Source organism: Hemiscyllium ocellatum, chromosome 25 (assembly GCF_020745735.1).
Source record: "Hemiscyllium ocellatum isolate sHemOce1 chromosome 25, sHemOce1.pat.X.cur, whole genome shotgun sequence".
NCBI classification, from domain to species: domain Eukaryota; kingdom Metazoa; phylum Chordata; class Chondrichthyes; order Orectolobiformes; family Hemiscylliidae; genus Hemiscyllium; species Hemiscyllium ocellatum.
In genome coordinates, this window is record NC_083425.1 from 105,815 (window position 1) to 126,023 (window position 20,209).

Here is a 20,209-nt window from a genome sequence, read left to right on the forward strand (position 1 = left end):
AAACAAGGAAATACTTTTTTGCTATTTGTTCACGTAGTAAACATTAGTGAGAAGTCAGAGGATTGGGACGCTTTTAAAAGCCAACAGAGGACAGCAGATTACAAATGGAGGTAGTGCTGGGTATCTTAAAATGCATAAAGGTGGATAAATTCCCTGAATCACAGAACTTGTCAGAAGCTAGGGAAGTGATTACTAGGTCCATGGAGTTTTTCTTTAATTCATTCCAGGGATGCAGGCATTGCTAGTTGGGCAATAAATGCTACCCTAATCCTAATTACTCAGAGGGCAGTTAAGAGTCAAGCACATTGCTGTGGATCTTGAGTCACATGTCGGCCAGGCCAGGTAAGGATGGCAGTTTCCTTCCCTAAAGGACATTAATTGGCCACATGGGTTTTTTTTCCAACAATTGGCAAAATATTCATGGTTATCATTAGACTCTTATTTCCAGATTTTTTAAAATTGAACTCAAATCCAGTATCTGTCATGGCAGGATTTGGACCTGGGTCGCCAGAACATTACTTGGGTCTCTGGATTAACAATCCAGGTGATAATACCACTAGGCCACTGTCTCCCCGATCACCGATGAGGTACTGGAAAACTGGTGGTTGGCTCACGTGATGGCACTATTTAAGAAAGGTGGTAAGGAAAAGCCAAGGAATCATAGATCAGTAAGCCTGACATCAGTGGTGGGCAAGTTGTTGGAGGGGATCTGGAGGGACAGAATTTATGTATAATTGGAAAACAAAGACTGATTAGGGATAGTCAACATGGCTTTGAGCACGGGAAATCATGTCTCACTCATTTGATTTAGTTTTTTGAAGTAACCAAGAGGATTGGTAAAGGCAGAGCGATGGACATGATCTATATGTTCTTCTGTAAAGTTCCTCATGGTAGATTGGTTAGAAGATTAGATTGCATGGAATACAGAGAGATATAGCCATTTGGATACAGAGCTGACTCGAAGATAGAAGACAGAGGGTGGTGGTGGAGGGTTGTTTTTCAGACTGGAGGCCTGTGACCACTGGTGCGCCACAAGTATTGGTGCTGGATCCATAGATTTTCGTCATTTATATAAATAATCTGGATGTGAACATAGGAGGTACAGTTAGTAAGTTAGCAGATGACACCAAATTGGAAGTGTAGTGGACAAAGGTTACCTCAGATTACAACAGGATCTTAATCAGATGTGCCAAGAACTTGAGGTTTACAAAATTGAGGGGCATGGATAGGGTAAATAGGAAAAGTCTTTGCCCCGGGGTTGTGGAGTCCAGAACTAGAGGGCATAGGTCTGGGGTGAGGCGGGAAAGCTATAAAAGAGACCCAAGGGGCAACTTTTTCACGCAGAGGGTGGTACGTGTATGGAATGAGTTGCCATAGGATATGGTGGAGGCTGATACAATTGCAACATTTAAGAGGCATTTGGATGGGTATATGAAAAGGAAGGGTTTGGAGGGATATGGGCCGGATGCTGGCAGGTGGGACAAGATTGGGTTGGGATATCTGGTCGGCATGGACGGTTGGACTGAAGGATCTGTTTCCATGCTGTACATCTCTATGACTCTAAGTGGCAGATGGAATTTAAATTTAGATAAATGTGAGGTGCTACATTTTGGAAAGGCAAATCAGGGTAGGACTTATATACTCAATGGTAAGGTTCTGGGGAGTGTTGCTGAACAAACAGACCTTGGACTGCAGGCTCATAGTTCCTTGAAAGTGAATTCCCAGGTAGACTAGATAATGAACATGGCGTTTGGTATGCTTTCCTTTCTTGGTCAGCACATTCAGCACAGGAGTTGTGAGGTCATGTTGCAGCTGCACAGGACATTGGTTAGGCCACTTTTGGAATACAGGGCTCAATTCTGGCGTCCCTGCTATGGAAAGGATATTCTGAAACTTGAAAGGATTCAGCAAAGATTAACAAGGATATTGCCAGGTTGAGAGTTTGAGCTATACGGAGAGGCTGAAAAGGCTGGAGCTATTTTCCCTGAAGGCTCAGAAGCTTAGGGGTGACTTTATAGAGGTTTATAAAATCATGAGAGGCATGGATAAGGCGAATAGCCAAGGTCAAAACTAGGGGGCATGGTTTAAACAGACAGAGGAAGGATTTAAAAGGTACCCAAGTAGCAACATCTTCACAGAGAGGGTGATGAGTGTATGCAATGAGCTGCCAGAGGCTGGTACAATTACAGCATTTAAAAAGCATCTGGAAGGGTACCTGAATAGGAAGGATGTAGAAGGATATGGGCCAAATGGGACTGGATTAATTTAGGATATCTGGTCAGCATGGACGAGTTGGATCGAAGGGTCTGTTTCCATGTTGTACATCTCTTTGAATCCAAGTCCTTGAAGGTGAAGATACAGATTAAAGACAAACAGGGAAGTGACGTGTGAAGTAGGGCTGCCCCTTAATACACTTAACAGGCCAAATACCTCACAGAAGGCCAAGTTTATGATTGTTATATTGAGGGTATGAAGCTCAATGTACATCAATCAGATTCAGCTGAAAGTATAACTCTGGTACAGAATCAAACACTTGGGTCAATACACATACTAGACAGAGCAGCTGGCAATGACCACAAACTTACTGCCTACAAAATGTAGGTGAAGCAAAGACAAATCAACAATTTCAAAAATAAACTGGATGGGCACTTGTAGAAAATAAACTTGAAAAGGTTATAGAGATATAAAGCAAGGGAATCGACGGATTTGATTGTTCGACAGCTGGCATGCACTTGACAGGCTGAATGACCCCAATCTATTCCAAAGTAATTCTATGGAAGTTTACTATTGTTTTCCCTCAAATACTTAGTTATCAAAAATACGTACCACATTCTCAAGCTGGCAGAGAATGAGTCAAATTAGAATGAATATGGATATTTCTTCCTACTTGACAACAAACCCTTAGGTTCTGGGCAATTTCTTACCTGAGGCAGTATGCTGGATTTGGAGTTATCCGCCCAGACCACTTCAACCTTCCCACTAATATCAACACGCGACACCTGACCGACAGAAGGTTCCTAAAAAGACAGAATCATTCAGTCCAAAACATACAAATCCTCTTTGCATATCAAATGCTAAAGACTGCTGTCCAGACAGAGGCAACAGTGGATTGCCCTTTGGTTTCCCAGGATCAGCCAAACCATTGGCACTCTGTTCAGCTGACAGCTTGTTTTTATTTCTTCGATACAATACAAGGGGCACAATTGTTTAAGGTTTCAATAGTTACTCAAGTGCAACTTCTCCATTTTTGGGGGTAAAGCTTTTGATTTTCGTATTTATCACTGTCCTAATACTTGACTATTGAAATCTGCCTTCCATCATTTGATTTTGACACGCAAAAACTTCTATGGACTAAAAACTGGTTTAATACAAGGACAAATATTGATCTACAATGGCCTCTGATCACCTAGTTAGGGTTGGCCAAGTTCATGAAACCATCAGTAAACAAGAATTAGTCTGAACCACAGTTACCTTCATAATGAAAAGGGTACAAACTCAGACGTATCTCACCTGACTATCCACTCAGCAATGATTCAGCTAAGGCAGTTCACCACCACCTTCTCAAAAAGGAGACTATGGATGGGCAATGAATGCTGGCCAGCCAATGACACCCACATCACACAAATGGACAAAAAAATTTCTTCCCAAAATAAATCACTCTAGAAAAAGTCACCACTTCTACAGACTAGTGAGTTCACAGCAAATGTGCTTTCATTGCATATGCCCAAAACTGAAAGATTTCAACCAGTTACTAGCCTATTTATTGCAATGTAGATTAAAAATTTATTCATTGACAGGAAAACACACAATAGAAGCTTCAACCACATTTTTCTCATACACAACATTCAGCTAGATATTCCATGTTTAACTCATTGTCTCAGTGATTTGAAAGTTGCCTGGCCTCTAGTGCAGTTTTCTACTCCTCGCCTCCCCCAAATTATCAGTGTGGAATAGAGCAATGGCAATACTATTGAGTGCCAATAGCAGGTGATTTTAAATCCTGTTACACGTGGTTGCTGCCTGACGGTCTTCTCGTGCATAGTGAAGAACAGCTCAAGTCAGTCTGTGTGCTACTGGAAATGTACTGCACCGTGGGAATTCAGTACGTAGGGGGGAGATGGTGACTTCTTTGCTTAAAGTTTGCAGGTCTTTTCCATAGTTTATTAGTTTGTAACACTATATTCTGCAGGTTCAACTGAGCAGAGAAAAGGCAGTTCTAGGTTAACAGCTGCTGCTTCAGAGTCTGAGTGGAAGATCAAATCAAACAGACATCACATGAAATGTATGTGTCAACTAGTTCATGATCTAAAAAATATAAGAAAGCTAAACAGGGTAGGGGAAGTACACGTGGCATGAGGGAGGTAGTTGAATATACTTGTGAACTAATTTTTTTTTAAAAAAAAAAGAGCATTACTAAGGAGAGTAAAGAAATCATGGCAGGAAAGCTCACAGTGATATATGCCTGTGCTATGTGGCAAGTCTTGGAAGCTTCAGTTGTCCCTGTCGAACACATGCATAGGAATTGTGTCCAGCTGCAGCTACTGGAGGACAGTGTTTCAAAGCTAGAGTTGCAAGTAAGGGCCATCAGGAAGGGCTTTTGCCCAAAACCTTGACTCTCCTGCTCCTCAGATGCTGCTTTCCCAGCATCTCACTCTTCCACTGGTCAGCCCAAGCCTGGATATTGTCCAATATTGTTGCATTTGAACGTGGACTGCTTCAGTATAAGGAGTCACGAATGGTACTGAACATAGTTTCCAGATCATGGCACATCTCTGCTTCTGACCTTAAAATGTGAGGGAAGGTCATTGATTATGTGGGTGAAGGTGGTTGGGCCAAGGACACTACCCTGAGAAACTCCTGCAGAGATGTGCTGGAGCGGAGGTGACTGATGTCCAACAACCATAACCATCTTCCTGTGTGCCAGGTATAACTCGAACCAGTGAAAAGTTTACCCCGATACTCATCGATTGCAGTTTTGCAAGGGCTTCAATGATGTAATACTGTCAAACATAGCCTTGGTATCAAGGGCTGCCATTCTGGAATTCTTTTGTCCATGCTTAAACCAAGGCTGTAATGAGGTCAGGAGCTGAGTGACCCTAGCGGAACCCAAACTGGGCACCACTGAACAGGTTATTGCTGTGCAGGAACTACTGAACAGCACTGTTGATCAGATCTTCCATTGCTTTACTGATGAATGGTGAACAAGTAGTAATGAAGCGTAGCAAGTGAAGTATCAGTGCAAGAGTATCTTGCATACAGTAACTGCAAACCCACAAGATTCAAGATTGTTATAGAAAGGACAAGAATGGGCCTGAAATCAAAGTTCTCACCTGGGCAAAGGCTGATTTTTGTCAACATCAGATATGATTTGGCAGACTGGACTGTAAACAGATACCTTCAGGCAAATCTCTCAGAACAGTGGGATGCACTCGAAATATGGAGTGTACAAGATCAGTATGTTCCAATAAAGAAACATTACGTGAACCCTGGATACTGAAGAATATACCGCATTGGATCAAGACAGAAAGGGAGGTTTATGGCAGATAATGAAAACTCAATTTAGCAGAAGCCCTGTAGAAGCATAAAAGGTGCAAGATGAAACTTGAAAAGGAGATCAGGAGAGCTGAAAGGGAATGTGAAAGGTTACTAGCAGGTAAAATATAGGAATATCCCAAAGTGACTTACAAATACATTAAGCAAGATACAAGATCACCACAGGAAATGACATCACCAACCCAAGAAAACCCAAACATGTAAATAGAAAACAGGAAACACCAGCAGTGCTTCGTCCGGAGGCCCACTGATGATATTACCTAGTATGGTGATGAAACTGTCCGAAAATGAACCTTTCAACTCAGCAAGCAAACCTACATCCTGTACATTAAAGATAAAAGGATAATGAGGGAAAGAGTAGGACCCATTAAGAGTTGCAGCAATAATTTATGCATGCAGCCCAGAGGATAAAGGTAGGGCTGTAAATAAGTACGTTGTGTCAGTATTCACTCTTAGAAGGGACGATGTAAAAATAGAAATTAAAGATGGGCTGCTGATATAATGAAAGAAATTAGTACAGACTGAAAGGAAGTTCTGAGTGGTCTTTCAGGCTTAAATCGTAGATAAATCTCCAGAGCTGGATGAAATATATCCCAGAGGGGCAAGGGAGGAAATAACAGGGGTGCTTGCAAATATGTTCACATTCCTGTCTAGCCACAAGAGGTTAGGGGACGGGAGGACAACCAATCAAGGAGGGAACAAGAAATCAACTTCAGTTATGAAGAAAGATTGGGCAAACTGAAGTTGCTTTCTTTTGTCCTTCCTCAATCTCCTTTGTACTATTTGATGTGTAAAATTATGAAAGGCACAGCCAGGGTGGACAGAAAGAAGCTTTTTTCTCGATAGAGGGATCAATGACCAGGGGCATAGATTTAAGGGGAGAGGCAGAATGTTGATCTTGCTATTTGTAAACCTTCACTGTAGCCTTAACATTGTATTCCATGCTCTATTATCCCTGTGCACTGTATTGTATGATTTGCTTGTACTGCACCCAAAACCAAAAAAAACTTTTCATTGTATCTAAGTACATGTGACAATAATAAATCAAATCAGAAGGTTCAAAGGAAATGTGAAGAAAACCTTTTGCACCCAGGGGTGGGGAAAATCTGGAACACACTGTCTGTATGGATATTAGAGGCAGAAACCCTCATAACATTGGGGTAGTATTTAGATGTGCACCTGCAATGCCAAGGCATAAAAAGGTTACAGGCCAAGTAGTTGAGAAGTGAGATTAGAATAGTTAGGTAGTTGTTTTTAACTAGTGTGGACACAATGGAGGACCTTTTTCAACACTGTAGAATGTGTCTGTACCTTTGTTTTTCTAGTTGATAGGGGTTATGGCTTTGAAAAGTGCATTGTGTAAATGGTCTACACTTGTGCCACGGTGCACTGATAGAAATCCAAATGATTTACTTAATTTAGATTTCCTAAAAGACACAAGGTGGTACAACACATTAGGCTATTTAATGAGACAAGAGCCTATGGTGTTAGAGATAATGTATTCGCCTGGATAGAAAAATGGCCAACAAATAGAATATAGAGTTAGGATAAAAGGACATTTTCAAGATGGCAATCTGTAACCAAGTGGACTTATACACTTCATGGAAAGGTCCCAGGAAGTGTTGCTGAACAAAGAGACCTTGGAGTGCAGGTTCATAGCTCCTTGAAAGTAGAATCGCAGGCATTTGATATAGAACATAGAACATTACAGCGCAGTTTGGGCCCTTCGGCCCTCGCTGTGCACCTCCCGGTCATACTAATCTGAAGCCCATCCCACCTACACTATTCCATGTACGTCCATATGCCTGTCCAATGACAACTTAAATGCGCTTAAACTTGGCGAATCTACTACTGTTGCAGGCAAAGCATTCCATACCCTTACTACTCTGAGTAAAGAAACTACCTCTGACATCTGTCTTATACCTATCTCCCCTCACTTTCAAGTTGTGTCCCCTCCTGTTTGCCGTCCCCATACTTGGAAAAAGGGGAGATAGGTATAAGACACTCTATCTAGCCCTCTGATTATCTTGTATGTCTCTATTAAGTCACCTCTCAACCTCCTCCTCTCTAATGAACAGCCTCAAGGCCCTCAGCCTTTCCTCGTAAGACATTCCTTCCATACCAGGCAACATCCAAGTAAATCTCCTCTGTACCCTTTCCAAAGCTTCCACATCCTTCTTATAATGCGGTGACCAAAACTGTACACAATACTCCAAGTGCGGCCGTACCAGAGCTTTGTACAGCTGCAGCATAACCTCCTGGTTCTGGAACTCAATCCCTTTATTAATAAAGGTCAAAACACTGTCTTCTTAACAACCCAGTCAATCTGAGTGGTAACTTTCAGGGATCTGTGTACATGGACACCGAGATCTCTTTGCTCATTTGCACTCTCATGAATCTTACCATTAGCCCAGTACTTTGCATCCAATTACTCTGTCCAAAGTGTATCACCTCACACTTGTCCACACTAAACTCCATTTGCCACCTCTGCATCCTATCTATGTCTCTCTGCAACCTACGAGATCCTTCGTCACTATTCACAACTCCACCGACCTTAGTATCGTCCGCAAATTTACAAATCCACCCTTCTAAGCCCTCATGCTGGCCATTTCTATAAATGACGAACAGCAGTGGACCCATATGCTTTCCTTCATTGGTCAGAGTATTGAGTACCAGAGATGGGAGGTCATGTTGAGGCTGTACAGGATGGTGGTTAGGCCACTTTTGGAATATTGCGTGCAATTCTGGTCTCCTTCCCATTGGAAGAATATTCTGAAACTTGAAAGGGTTCAGAAAAGATTTAAAAAGGATGTTGCTGGGGTTGGAGGGTTTAAGCTATAGGGAGAGGTTGAATAGGCTGGGGCTGTTTTCCCTGGAGCGTCAGAGGCTGAGGGGTGACCTTATGGAGGTTTATAAAAATCATGAAGGGCATGGATAGGGTAAATAGACAAGGCCTTTTCCCTGGGGTACAGGGCATTGGTTTCAGGGGAGAGGGAAAGGATTTAAAAGGGACCTAAAGGGCAATGTTTTCACGCAGAGGGTGGTGCGAGTATGGAATGAGCTGCCAGATGAAATGGTGAAGGTTGGTACAACTACAACATTTAAAAGGCATCTGGATGGATATATGAATAGGAAGGGTTTAAGAGGGATATGGGCCAAGTGCTGGCAAATGGGACTAGATTGGGTTAGAAATTTGATCAGCATGGATGAGTTGGGCGGAGGGATCTGTTTCTGTGTTCTATGACTCTATGTGCTGCTAATTTTAGGTTTGGTTTTATATTTGGCACAAAAACAGCCAAGAGACAGAAAACTGTTTTTATTCACTGTTGGGAAATGTTGTTGTTGGTTGGCTAGCCAGCATTTATTACCAAAGCAACTAGGGATGGGGCAATATACATTTGAGCTGCATTTGTGAGTTGCTGCAGTCAACATGCTTTAGGTTGATCCACAAAGTTCTCATGGAGGGAACGCCAGGATTTTGACCCAGTGACAATGAAGGAATGAGATATGCTTCCAAATCAGGACTGACTTGAAGGGAAACGTTCAGGTGGTGTTTCCATGTATTTGCTGCCCTTGTCCTTCTAGATGGAAGTGCTCATAGGTTTGGAAGGTGTTTGGATCTTTGGTGAATTTCAGTACGTCTTGTAGATAGTACACTCTGCTGCTACTGAGCGTCGGTGCTGGAAAGAGTGAATGCGGTGCCAATCAAATGGACTGCTATGTTCTGGATGGTGTCAAGTTGTGTGTGTTGCTGGAGCTGCACTCATTCAGGGGACGCGAGGAGTACTCCACCACACTCCTGACGTGTGCCCTGGAAATGGTGGAAAGGCTTTGGGGAGTCAAAGTTATTTGCCATAACATTCCTTCTGGCTGAAGGGTTAAACAACACAGCTCGAAAATGTAAGGGGAAGGAATGAACATCATCATTTAAGTTCACAATTGCTCCTTCATATTTACTCCTCTTTAAGCTCTCAATCCTCATCCTTTGATTCCATTAGAGACCCAAATTCGATGAGATTTTTGAAGAGACTTAGTGACCAAGTACCCATAGCTTCAAGAGTAGAGAGGATTCCATAAATCAAACCAACCCTGAATAAATAGAAAAGTAACCAAGACGATTGGCAAAAGAACCAGAGGAAAAACCTTATGCAACAAGTGGTTAGGATTTGAAATGTACAATCCGATGGGAATAGTAATTTTTTTTAAAAAACAGCTTTCAATGATAAGGCAAACATGAAGCAAAACAAAAAAAAAAATTCAGGAAAATGGATAAAGGGCAAAATGATTTAGTTAATGTATGAACATTAACACTGGGATCAATACAACTGGAACTTCAAATATAACAGGAATACTATTCACAGTATAAAAGTGTTCTAGCAAAACAAACATCCAACAAACAATCAGATGTCCAGCATTGAAACACACCCTTCAGTCCAATTTGTCTACACTGACCAGTTATCCTAAATTAATCTAGTCCCATTTGCCAGCACCCGGCCCACATCCCTCCAAACCCTTCCTATTCACACACCCATCCAGATGCCTTTTAAATATCGTAATTGTACCAGCCTCCACCACATCCTCTGGCAGCTCATTCCATACACACACCACCCTCTGGATGAAAAAGTTGCTCCTTTAGTTCTCTTTTAAATCTTTCCCCTCTGACTTTAAAACTATGCCCTTTGGTTTTGGACTCTGCTACCCTGAGAAAGAGACCTAGCCTGTTCACTGTATCCATGTCCCTTGATATTACAAACCTTTAACGTTATCCTTCAGCAGCCAACGTTCCAGGGAAAACAGCCCCAGCCTACTCAGCCTCTCCATATAGCTCAAACCCCCCAAACCCAGCAACATCCTTGGAAATCTTTTCTGAACCTTTTCAAGTTTCACAACATCGTCCCTACTGCAGGGATACCAAAATTGCACACAGTATTCTAATTGTGGCCTAATCAACGTGCTGTATAGCCACAACATGACCTCCCAACTCCTATACGCAGTGCTTTGACCAATAAAGGCAAGTGTACCAAACACCATCTTCACGATCTTGTCTACCTTGGCATCCACCTTCAAGTACCTGCACTCCAAGGTCTTTGTTCAGCAACACTCCCCAGGACCTTACTATTAAGTGTATAATCTTGCCCTGATTTGCCTTTCCAAAATGCAGCACTTCACATTTAATCTAACTTAAATGCTATCTGACACTCCTCAGCCCATCACCCCATCTGACCAAGGTCCCATTGTACTGAGGTAACCTATTGGCTGTCCATTACACATCCAATTTTGGTGTAATCTGCAAACTTAAGCATACCCCCTATATTCACATCCAAATCATTTCTATAAAAGACAAAAAAAAAGCAGTAGACCCAGCACTGATCCTTGGGGCACATCTGCTGGTCACAGGTCTCCAGTCCAAACAGCAAACCTCCACCACCACTCTCCATATGATTCACAACTTCACCACTTTTGAGGAATTGCATTCAATTATTTTGAAAATAGGAAATCAATTTTTAAAATACACCAAAAATTGGTCTCATAACATTGCAGCAGCAGAAGAGGAAATAAAGTTTACATTACCTCATTGTCGTTCAGCAGTGTTCGCCCTTCCTCAACATTCCCAATGCGGATTACGATATCAGTGATGCGGAAATGGAAATCCGGATGATCAGCAATGTCATAAACACTAATATCTTCCTCGCATCCCAGCATCTGCAGTTTTAAGTAAAGTTTGTCTCAGAAAAAAGTACCATTCCCTTAATCCCACTCTTGACTTGCAGTTCTTCCAGACTGCTCCACAGCAGCCTCAAAACTTACCGGCAGCAAACATCAATAAATGGTATTCCACAGCTAATCCTTGTTGGAAGGATGATGTGTTACTGACACAGAAGGTGCTACTATACATTAATGCACACTGTTGGGCAGTCTCAGGTCAGTTTTATCTTCAACATTATCACTTAGTCCAATCAATGCCTCAAGATAACTGACCAACTTGAAGTGTTCTCGGGTTTACTACCGGTGCCACAAAATAGCGAGGTGAGAAACAGGGAGCAGGCGCAGATGAACACGTGGCTGCGCAGCTGGTGTATGAGGGAGGGCTTCAGATATGTAGATAATTGGGATGCCTTCTGGGAAAGGCGAGACCTGTACATGAAGGACGGGTTGCACCTGAACTGGAAGGGGACTAATGTCCTGGGTGGAAGGCTTGCTCGAGTGGTTGAGGAGGGTTTAAACTAGTATGGCAGAGGGGTGGGAACCTGAGCAATATACCGGTGGTGAGAGTTGATGGAGATGTGGCAACAGCAAGAGGAGTGTAGCCAGTGGGAAGGAATTTCCTGGGAAAGAACGAAGGGATCTGTTAAAGTATGTTTGCTTTAATGCAAGGAGTATCAGGAATAAAAGTGATGAGCTTAGAGCGTGGATCAGTATCTGGCACTATGATGTTGTGGCCATAACAGAGACGTGGTTTCTCAGGGGCAGGAATGGTTCTAGATATTTCAGGATTTAGAACATTTAAAAAGAATAGGGAGGGGGGGGGCGGGGGGGGGGGAAAACAAAGGGGAGGGGGCGTAGCACTGCTAATCAGAGGGTAGAAATTACCATTGTCGAGGAGGGTTTGCCCACTGAATCAGTATGGGTGGAAATTAGGACCAGTAAGGGAGCAGTCACCTCATTAGGCCCCCCAACAGCAACAGGGAGATTGAAGAAAGCATAGGTCGACAGATTTTGGAAAAGTGTGAATGTAGTAGGGTTATTGTAATGGGGGACTTTAACTTTCCCAATATTGATTGGAACCTCCTTTGAGCAGATGGTTTGGAAGGAGCTGTTTTTGTAAGGTGTGTTCAGGAGGGTTTCCTAACTCAGTACGTTGACAGACCAACAAGGGGAGAGGCCATTTTGGATTTGGTGCTCGGCAATGAACCGGGGCAGGTGTCAGATCTTGCAGTGGGAGAGCATTTTGGTGACAGTGACCACAACTGCCTCACATTCTACATAGCTATGTAGAAGGAGAGAAGCAGGCACAATGGGAGGATATTTGATTGGGGAAAAGGAAACTATGATACTGTCAGACAGGAGTTGGGAAGCATGGACTGGGAACAATTGTTCCATGGAAAGGGCACTATAGACATGTGGAGACTGTTTAAGGAACAGTTGTTGCGAATGATGAATAAATATGTCCCTCTGAGACAGGCGAGAAGGGGTAAGATAAAGGAACCTTGGATGACAAGAGCGGAGGAGCATCTCGTCAAAAGAAAGAAGGCAGCTTTTGCAAGGTGGAGGAAGCAAGGGTCTTGCTCAGCTCTAGAGGATTACAGGCAGGCGAGGAAGGAGCTCAAAAATGATCTGAGGAGAGCCAGGAGGGAGCACGAAAAAGGCTTGGCAGGAGGGATTAGGGAGAATCCAAAGGCATTTTACACGTATGTGAGGAATAAGAGAATGATCGAAGAAAGAGTAGGGCCGATCAGGGATAGCATAGGGAACTGGTGTAGAGAGGCTGAGGTGGTAGGGGAAGCCCGAAATGAGTTTTTTGCTTCTGTTTTTACAAAAGAAAAGGACCTTGTAGTGAACGAAACCATTGAGGAGCAGGTAAGCACGCTGGAACAGATAGAGATTGAGGAAGCTGATGTGCTGAAAATTTTGACAAACATTAAGATTGACAAGGCGCCAGGGCCAGACCAGATTTCCCAGAGCAGCCGAGGACAAATAAGAAACGTGACTGCTTCGCCGCTTGGGAAGATCTTTGCATCCTCACTCTCCACCGGAGTCGTACCTGAGGACTGGAGGGAGGCGAATATAATTCCTCTCTTCAAGAAAGGAAATAGGGAAATCCCGGCAATTACAGACCAGTAAGTCTCACGTCTGTCATCTGCAAGGTGTTAGAAAAGATTCGAGGGATAGGGTTTGTGACCATCTGGAAGAGCATGGCTTGATTAAATGCAGTCAGCACAGCTTTGTGAGGGGCAGGTCACGCCTCACAAATCTTGAGTTCTTTGAGAATGTTACTAGACAAGTTGATGAGGGTCGAGCGGTGGATGTGGTGTATATGGACTTCAGTAAGGCATTTGATAAGGTTCCCCATGGTAGGCTCATTCAGAAGGTCAGGAGGAATGGGATACAAGGAAATTTAGCTGTCTGGGTACAGAATTGGCTGGAGAAGACAGTGAGTGGTAGTGAAAGGAAAATATTCTGCCTGGAAGTCAGTGGTGAATGATGTTCCACAGGGCTCTGTCCTTGGGCCTCTACTCTTTGTAATTTTTATTAATGACTTGGATGAGGAGATTGAAGGATGGGTTAGCAAGTTTGCAGAAGACACAAAGGTTAGAGGTGTCGTTGACTGACATTATAGAGGACAGTTGTAGGCTGCAGCGTTACATTGACAGGATGCAGAGATGGGCTGAGAGGTGGCAGATGGAGCTCAACCTGGAGAAATGCGAAGTGATGCATTTTGGAAGGTCAAACTTGAAAGTTGAGTACAGGATTAAAGACAGGATTCTTGGCAGTGTGGAGGAACAGCGGGATCTTGGTGTGCAGGTATATAGATCCCTTAAAATGGCCACCCAAGTGGACAGGGTTGTTAAGAAAGCATATGGTGTTTTGGCTTTCATTAGCAGGGGGATTGAGTTTAAAGAGCCATGAGATCTTGTTGCAGCTCTATAAAACTTTGGTTAGACCGCACTTGGAATACTGCGTCCAGTTCTGGTCGCCCAAATATAGGAAAGATGTGGATGCTTTGGAGAGGGTTCAGAGGAGGTTTATCAGGATGCTGCCTGGAATGGAGGGCTTATCTTATGAAGCGAGGTTGACTGAGCTCGGACTCTTTTCATTGGAAAAAAGGAAGAGAGGGGACCTAATTGAGGAGTACAAGATAATGAGAGGCATAGAGAGAGTTGATAGCCAGAGACTTTTTCCGAGGGCAGAAATTGTTAACGAGGGGTCATAGTTTTAAGCTGTTTGGCGGAAAGTATAGAGGGGATGTCAGAGGCAGGTTCTTTACGCAGAGAATTGAGAGAGCATGGAATGCGTTGCCAGCAACAGTTGTGCAAGCGCAGTCATTGGGGATATTTAAGACACTGCTGGACAGGCATATAGTCACAGAAGTTTGAGGGTTCGTACATTAGGTTTACCTTACATGAGGATCAATGGTCGGCACAACATCGTGGGCTGAAGGGTCTGTACTGTTCTATGTTCTACATTTGGCCTTGCCCAAAAACCAAGTAGATTTTCATAATGCCTCAGTGAAGACAGCATATGGACAAAGCCAAAATAGAAGTGCAGTAAATATATTGAAATGTAGAAAATAGGAGGTATATTGGCCCATCAAGCCTTTGCCACCAATCAACATGATTATGACTGATCATCCAACTGAATGCTCTGTTCCTGCTTTCATCCCATACCTTTGCTTGCTTTAGCCCTAAGAATATGCCAAATGTCTCCTTTAAAACATTCAATGTTCTGGCTTCAACCAGTTTCTGTGGCAGAAAATTCCATAGGCTCATCATTCTCTGGGTAGAGAAATTTCTCATCACAATCTTAAATGGCATAACCTGCAAGTTTAAATTGTGATCCGCTAGTTCTGATCTCCCCAGTCACCAAGAACACCCTTCCTGCATTGACCCTCGTCTCATCCTATTAGAATTTTATAGGAGATCTGCAGTTCCCATTATTCTAAACTCCAGTAAACACAATCTTCGATGATTTGGACTCCCTTCAAATGTCAGTCGTGCCATGCTGAGAATCTATCTGGTAAGTCTTTCCCATAGAGAAAATCCTTCCTCAGACAAGGAAGCCAAAAACTGAACACAAATTCCAGGTTTGGTCTTACTCATACTGTTTGACAATGCAATTTAAAGAACTTTATTTACCCACTGTTCTGCTTGAGAGCACATCCTATTTCATTAGGAAAAGGAATTCTGATTTTCTCTTCCTTCATTTCTAACTTGATGACACTTTAAAACAATAGGAACAGGACAAATGAATCAAGAAATCTGTTGTTTCTCAAGGACTAAGCTCCATAGGTTTCATTCATGAATGGCAATTTAAAGCTTCAGACAACAGAACTGAGCTCCATCATGAAATGATTCACTTCCATGCAGCAAGGTTCCTTTCAAGTTTGTTTTCTTTGCCCCTAGATTTAAGCTATCAATGTGCTAATCCAAATGACGATATGGACTAATATCATCCATTATTCTAAAATTCTCAACATTCTCAGATCTTTATCAAGAGTTAATCAATACAGGAAATTAGAGTATTGGTAAACCAGAGGCCAGGCTAATTGATACTCCTGGAACACTGGTCCAGTTAATAAAACCAGGATTTGAAAGGTAGTGCCATAACAGCAAGCACAGATCTTCAGATAAGTCACCTGGTTCACTAAAGCACTTCAAACAATATCTGCCATTTTCGGTTCTGGTTGACATGAGGTTGACTTTTAAAACAGGAGAGGTCACAATGCTTGGACCCTTTTATAAGCCTCCACAGGAGTTCCAGAGAGGTGAAGGAGAGGATTCACAAAATGATTCTGGGTAGGAGTGAAAGGAACAGAGTGGGCATTATGGGGGACTTCAACTTCCCCAACATTGACTGGAAATGCTATAAATCTAGTACGTTGGATGGATCAGTTTTTGTCCAATGTGTGCAGGAGAATTTCCTGACACGATACATCAAAGGATGACAAGAGGGGAGGCCACACTGGATCTGATGTTTGGTAATGAACCAGGCCAGGTGTTTGACTTCGTTGTAGGTGAGCACTTTGGACAGAGTGACCATAATCCAGTTACGTTCAGTTTAGCAATGGAAAGAGATAGGTACACGCTACAGGGGAAGAGTTATTGGTTGGGCATGGGCGATTATAATGCGATTAGGCAAGATTTAGGATGCATAGAATGGGGTAGCAAAATGCAGGGGATGCAGACAATGGAAATGTGGAGCTGGTTTAAAGGAACAGATATTGTGTGTCCTTGATGGGTATGTCCCTGTCAGGCAGGGAGGAAGTGATAAGGTAAGGGAACCGCGGTTTACTACAGAAATTGTCTCTCTTGTTAAGCAGAAGGAGGCGGCTTATGTCTTGATGAGGCAAGATGGTTCAGATGAGGTGATTGAGAGTTATAGATCAGCTAGGAAGGATTTCAAGAGAGTGTTAAGAAGAGCAAAGAGAGGACATGCGCAGTCTTTAGCAGATAGAATAAAGGAGAACCCTAAAACTTTCAATAGCTAGATGAGGAATAAAAGGATGATTAGGGTAGGAATAGGGCCAAAGACAGAAGTGGGAAATTGAGTGTGGACCCTGTGGAGATCGGCGAGGTGGTAAACGAACATCTCATCGATTTTCACTCAGGAAAAAAGGAGAATATTATAGAGGAGAAGATATGGTAGGAGATATTAGACTAGAAAGGATCGAGGTTAGTTACGAACAGGTGTTATCAATTCTAGAAGGAGTGAAAGTAGACAATTCCCCTGGGCCGGATGGGATTTATCCGAGGATTCTCGGAGAAGCTAGGGAGGAGATAGCGGAGCCTTTGGCTTTGATATTTGAGTCGTCATTGTCTGCAGGTTTAGTACCAGAGGACTGGAGGATTGCAAATGTTGTGCCCTTATTCAAGAAGGATAGTAGAGATGACCCAGGTAATTATACACCAGTGAGCCTTACATCTGTTGCAGGAAAGTTTTGGAAAGGATTATAAGCAATAGGATTTTAAATTATCTAGCAAGCAACAATTTGATTTCAGATTTCAACACGTCAAGGGCAGGCCGTGTCTCACAAACCGAGTTTTTTTGAGAAAGTGACCAAGCATGCGGATGAGGGTAGGGCTGATGATGTGATATACATGGACGTGAGTAAAGCCTTTGATAAAGGTCCCACATGGTAGGCTGTTTGAGAAAATGCAGGGGCATGGAATTGAGGAGGAGTTAGCAGTTTGGATTAGAAACTGGCTTTCTGAAAGAAGGCAGTGAGTGGTGGTTGATAGAAAATATTCAGCCTGGAGTCCGATTACTAGTGGTGTGTCACAGGATCTGTTTTTGGACCACTGCTGTTTGTAGTTTTTACAAATGACTTAGATGCAGGCATAGGTAGATGGATTAGTCAATTTCCACACTAAAGTCGGTAGAGTAGCGGACAGTGTGGAAGAATGTTACAGGTTACAGGGGGAACTTGGATAAACTGCAGAATTGGGCTGAGAGGTGGCAAATGGAGTTCAATGCAGCTAAATGTGAGGTGATGCACTTTGGGAAGAACAACTGGATGGCAGAGTACTGGGTCAATAGAAAGATTCTCGGTAGTGTGGATGGGCAGTGGGATCTTGGAGTCCATGTACATAGATCCCAGAAAGTTGCCAGCCAGGTTGATAGTGCTGTTAAGGCGGCATACGGTGAGTTAGGTTTCATTGGTAGAGGGATTGAGTTCCAGAGCCACAAAGTCATGCTGCAACTATACAAAATGCTAGTATGGCTGTACTTGGAATATGGTGCACAGTTCTGGTCGCCATATTACAGGAAGGATGTGGAAGCATTGGAACAGGTGCAGAGGAGATTTACCAGGATGTTGCTTGGTCTGGAGGGATAGTCTTATCAAGAAAGGCTGAGACACTTGGGTCTGTTCTCATTAGCAAGAAGGCAGCTAAGGGGGGGATTTGATAGAAACATACAAGATGATGAGAAGATTAGATAGGGTAGACAGTGGTACGTGTATGGAATGAGCTGCCGGAAGTGGTGGAGGCTGGTACGATTGCAACATTTAAAAGACATTTGGATAGGTATATGAATAGTGGGTTTGGAGGGATGGGTCGGGTGCTGGCAGGTGGGACTAGATTGGGTTGGGACAGCTGGTCGGCATGGATGGGTTGGACCGAACGGTATGTTTCCATGCTGTACATCTCTATGACTCTATGTAGCGGAATGAGCTTAGATTAATTCACAGGTCAGTGCAACATTGAGGGCTGAAGAGCCTGTACTGCACTGTATTGTTCTATGTTCTAACTGCCCCATATAAAGAAAGCTAGTTGAATGCAAGACGAATTAGAGATAGCTAACAAGTGCTTGTAAACAACACCCAGGTGCTTGCAAAGACAAAAAAAATGAAATTTCAAATAGCCAAGAACCAACGAGAAAATGAACAGTTTTCATATGAATTGCTTCACAAGTTCCTCACCTCTATCTCTGTGCCATTTGCCTTTGGTTTGAACCATTTCACTGAGCATGTCCGTCCAATGTGGTCAACAGACTGCACAACTCCATACACGCCAACATCCTGAGGTCCTTGAGCTTATGGGGAACAGCGAATTCATGCAAAGCAGGAAAAACAAATCACAAAGCAAAAAGTGAGAACTTATTTCTAGTCAGAATTAAGTAAAATTCAAATTACAAAATAAACTTTCTGCTTGATCAGAAATACTTCTGCACTTTGTCCCACTGGAAATTATTTAATTACCCTCAGCTTTCAAATGGCAGAATGCAGCATCTGGAAAGACAAGTGGCAAAAATCATACGGTGACATAGCCTTCAACAATTTAATCGAGTATACAAGCCATACCTAGAAACATAGAAAAGAGGAGCAAGAGTAGACCTTTTGTTTCAGAGTCCACTCTGTGGTTCACTATGATTGTGGCTGATCGATCTCAATGCCATACTCCTACACTTCCCCTAGATTGCCAATACATTCAGTGATTTAACCTCTACCACCTTAGATGATTGTGAAGTCTACAGGTTTGCCACCATCTGAGCGAAGTTGCTTCACATTTCATTCCTAAATGGTCTGCCCTGTAACCACCATCCTTTGTTCTTTATCCACGGGCAGGGGAAGCATAACCTGTGCATCCAAACTTCTCTCACTCTGGGAGAAATTATATGTTTCATTGAGATCCCTGGTCATTCTTCAAAACATGAAGAGCCAAGTGACTCAATAGCTCATTTGCCAAAACCACAAACTCAGGAAAATCAGTCACTGCACTCCCTTTATGAACAGTGTTTATCTTTTGTTCGATAACTGCATGCAATATGCCAGTATGGTCTCACAAAGGTGCTATTCAGATGCAACAAGATATGATTGCTCTTATAGTAAAAGTTCTCTTGCGAGACAGGTCAATGTAGAATTTGACATTTCTTAAACATCATCTCATGGGATGGGGACATCACTGGCTGGCCAACATTTATTGCCTATCCCTAATTGCCCTTGAGAATGTGGTGATGAACTGGCTTTTGAACCACTGCAGTCCACCTGCTGTTGATAGACCTCAATGTTGTGAGGGAGGGAATTCCAGGATTTTGACCCAATAACAGTAAGGGAAAGGCAATATATGTTTCCCAGTCAAGATGGTGGGTGGCTCAGAGGGGAACATAGAACAATACAGTGCAGAACAGGCCATTCGGCCCTCGATGTTGTGCTGACACGTGAACTATTCTCTGTTCATTCCCCTACACTATCCCAAAGTCATCCAAGTGCTTATCCAAGGATTGTTTAAATGTCCCTAATGTGGCTGAGTTGACTACATTGGCAGGTAGGGTATTCCACACCCTTATCACTCTGCGTAAAGAACCTGTCTCTGACATCGGTCTTAAATCTAATCACTCCTCAATTTCTAATTATGCCCCTCGTACACGCTGACTTCATCATCCTAGGAAAAAGACTTTCATTGTCTACCCTATCTAATCATCTTGTACGTCTCTATCA

At 42.9% G+C, this 20,209-nt stretch overlaps 1 protein-coding gene across 2 annotated transcripts in view; it reads right to left on the reverse strand.

Annotated features, from left to right (window-relative positions):
- LOC132827882 ((E3-independent) E2 ubiquitin-conjugating enzyme UBE2O) overlaps positions 1-20,209 on the reverse strand; it is a 177,694-nt gene that overhangs the window by 41,221 nt on the left and 116,264 nt on the right. For both annotated transcript variants that reach the window (XM_060844644.1, XM_060844643.1), the window contains exons 11-13: positions 18,692-18,804; positions 11,125-11,256; positions 2,925-3,017 (exon numbers count right to left, since the gene is read on the reverse strand). In XM_060844644.1, the coding sequence (XP_060700627.1) occupies positions 2,925-3,017; positions 11,125-11,256; positions 18,692-18,804 (338 nt within the window). The remainder of the gene's footprint in view (positions 1-2,924; positions 3,018-11,124; positions 11,257-18,691; positions 18,805-20,209) is intronic.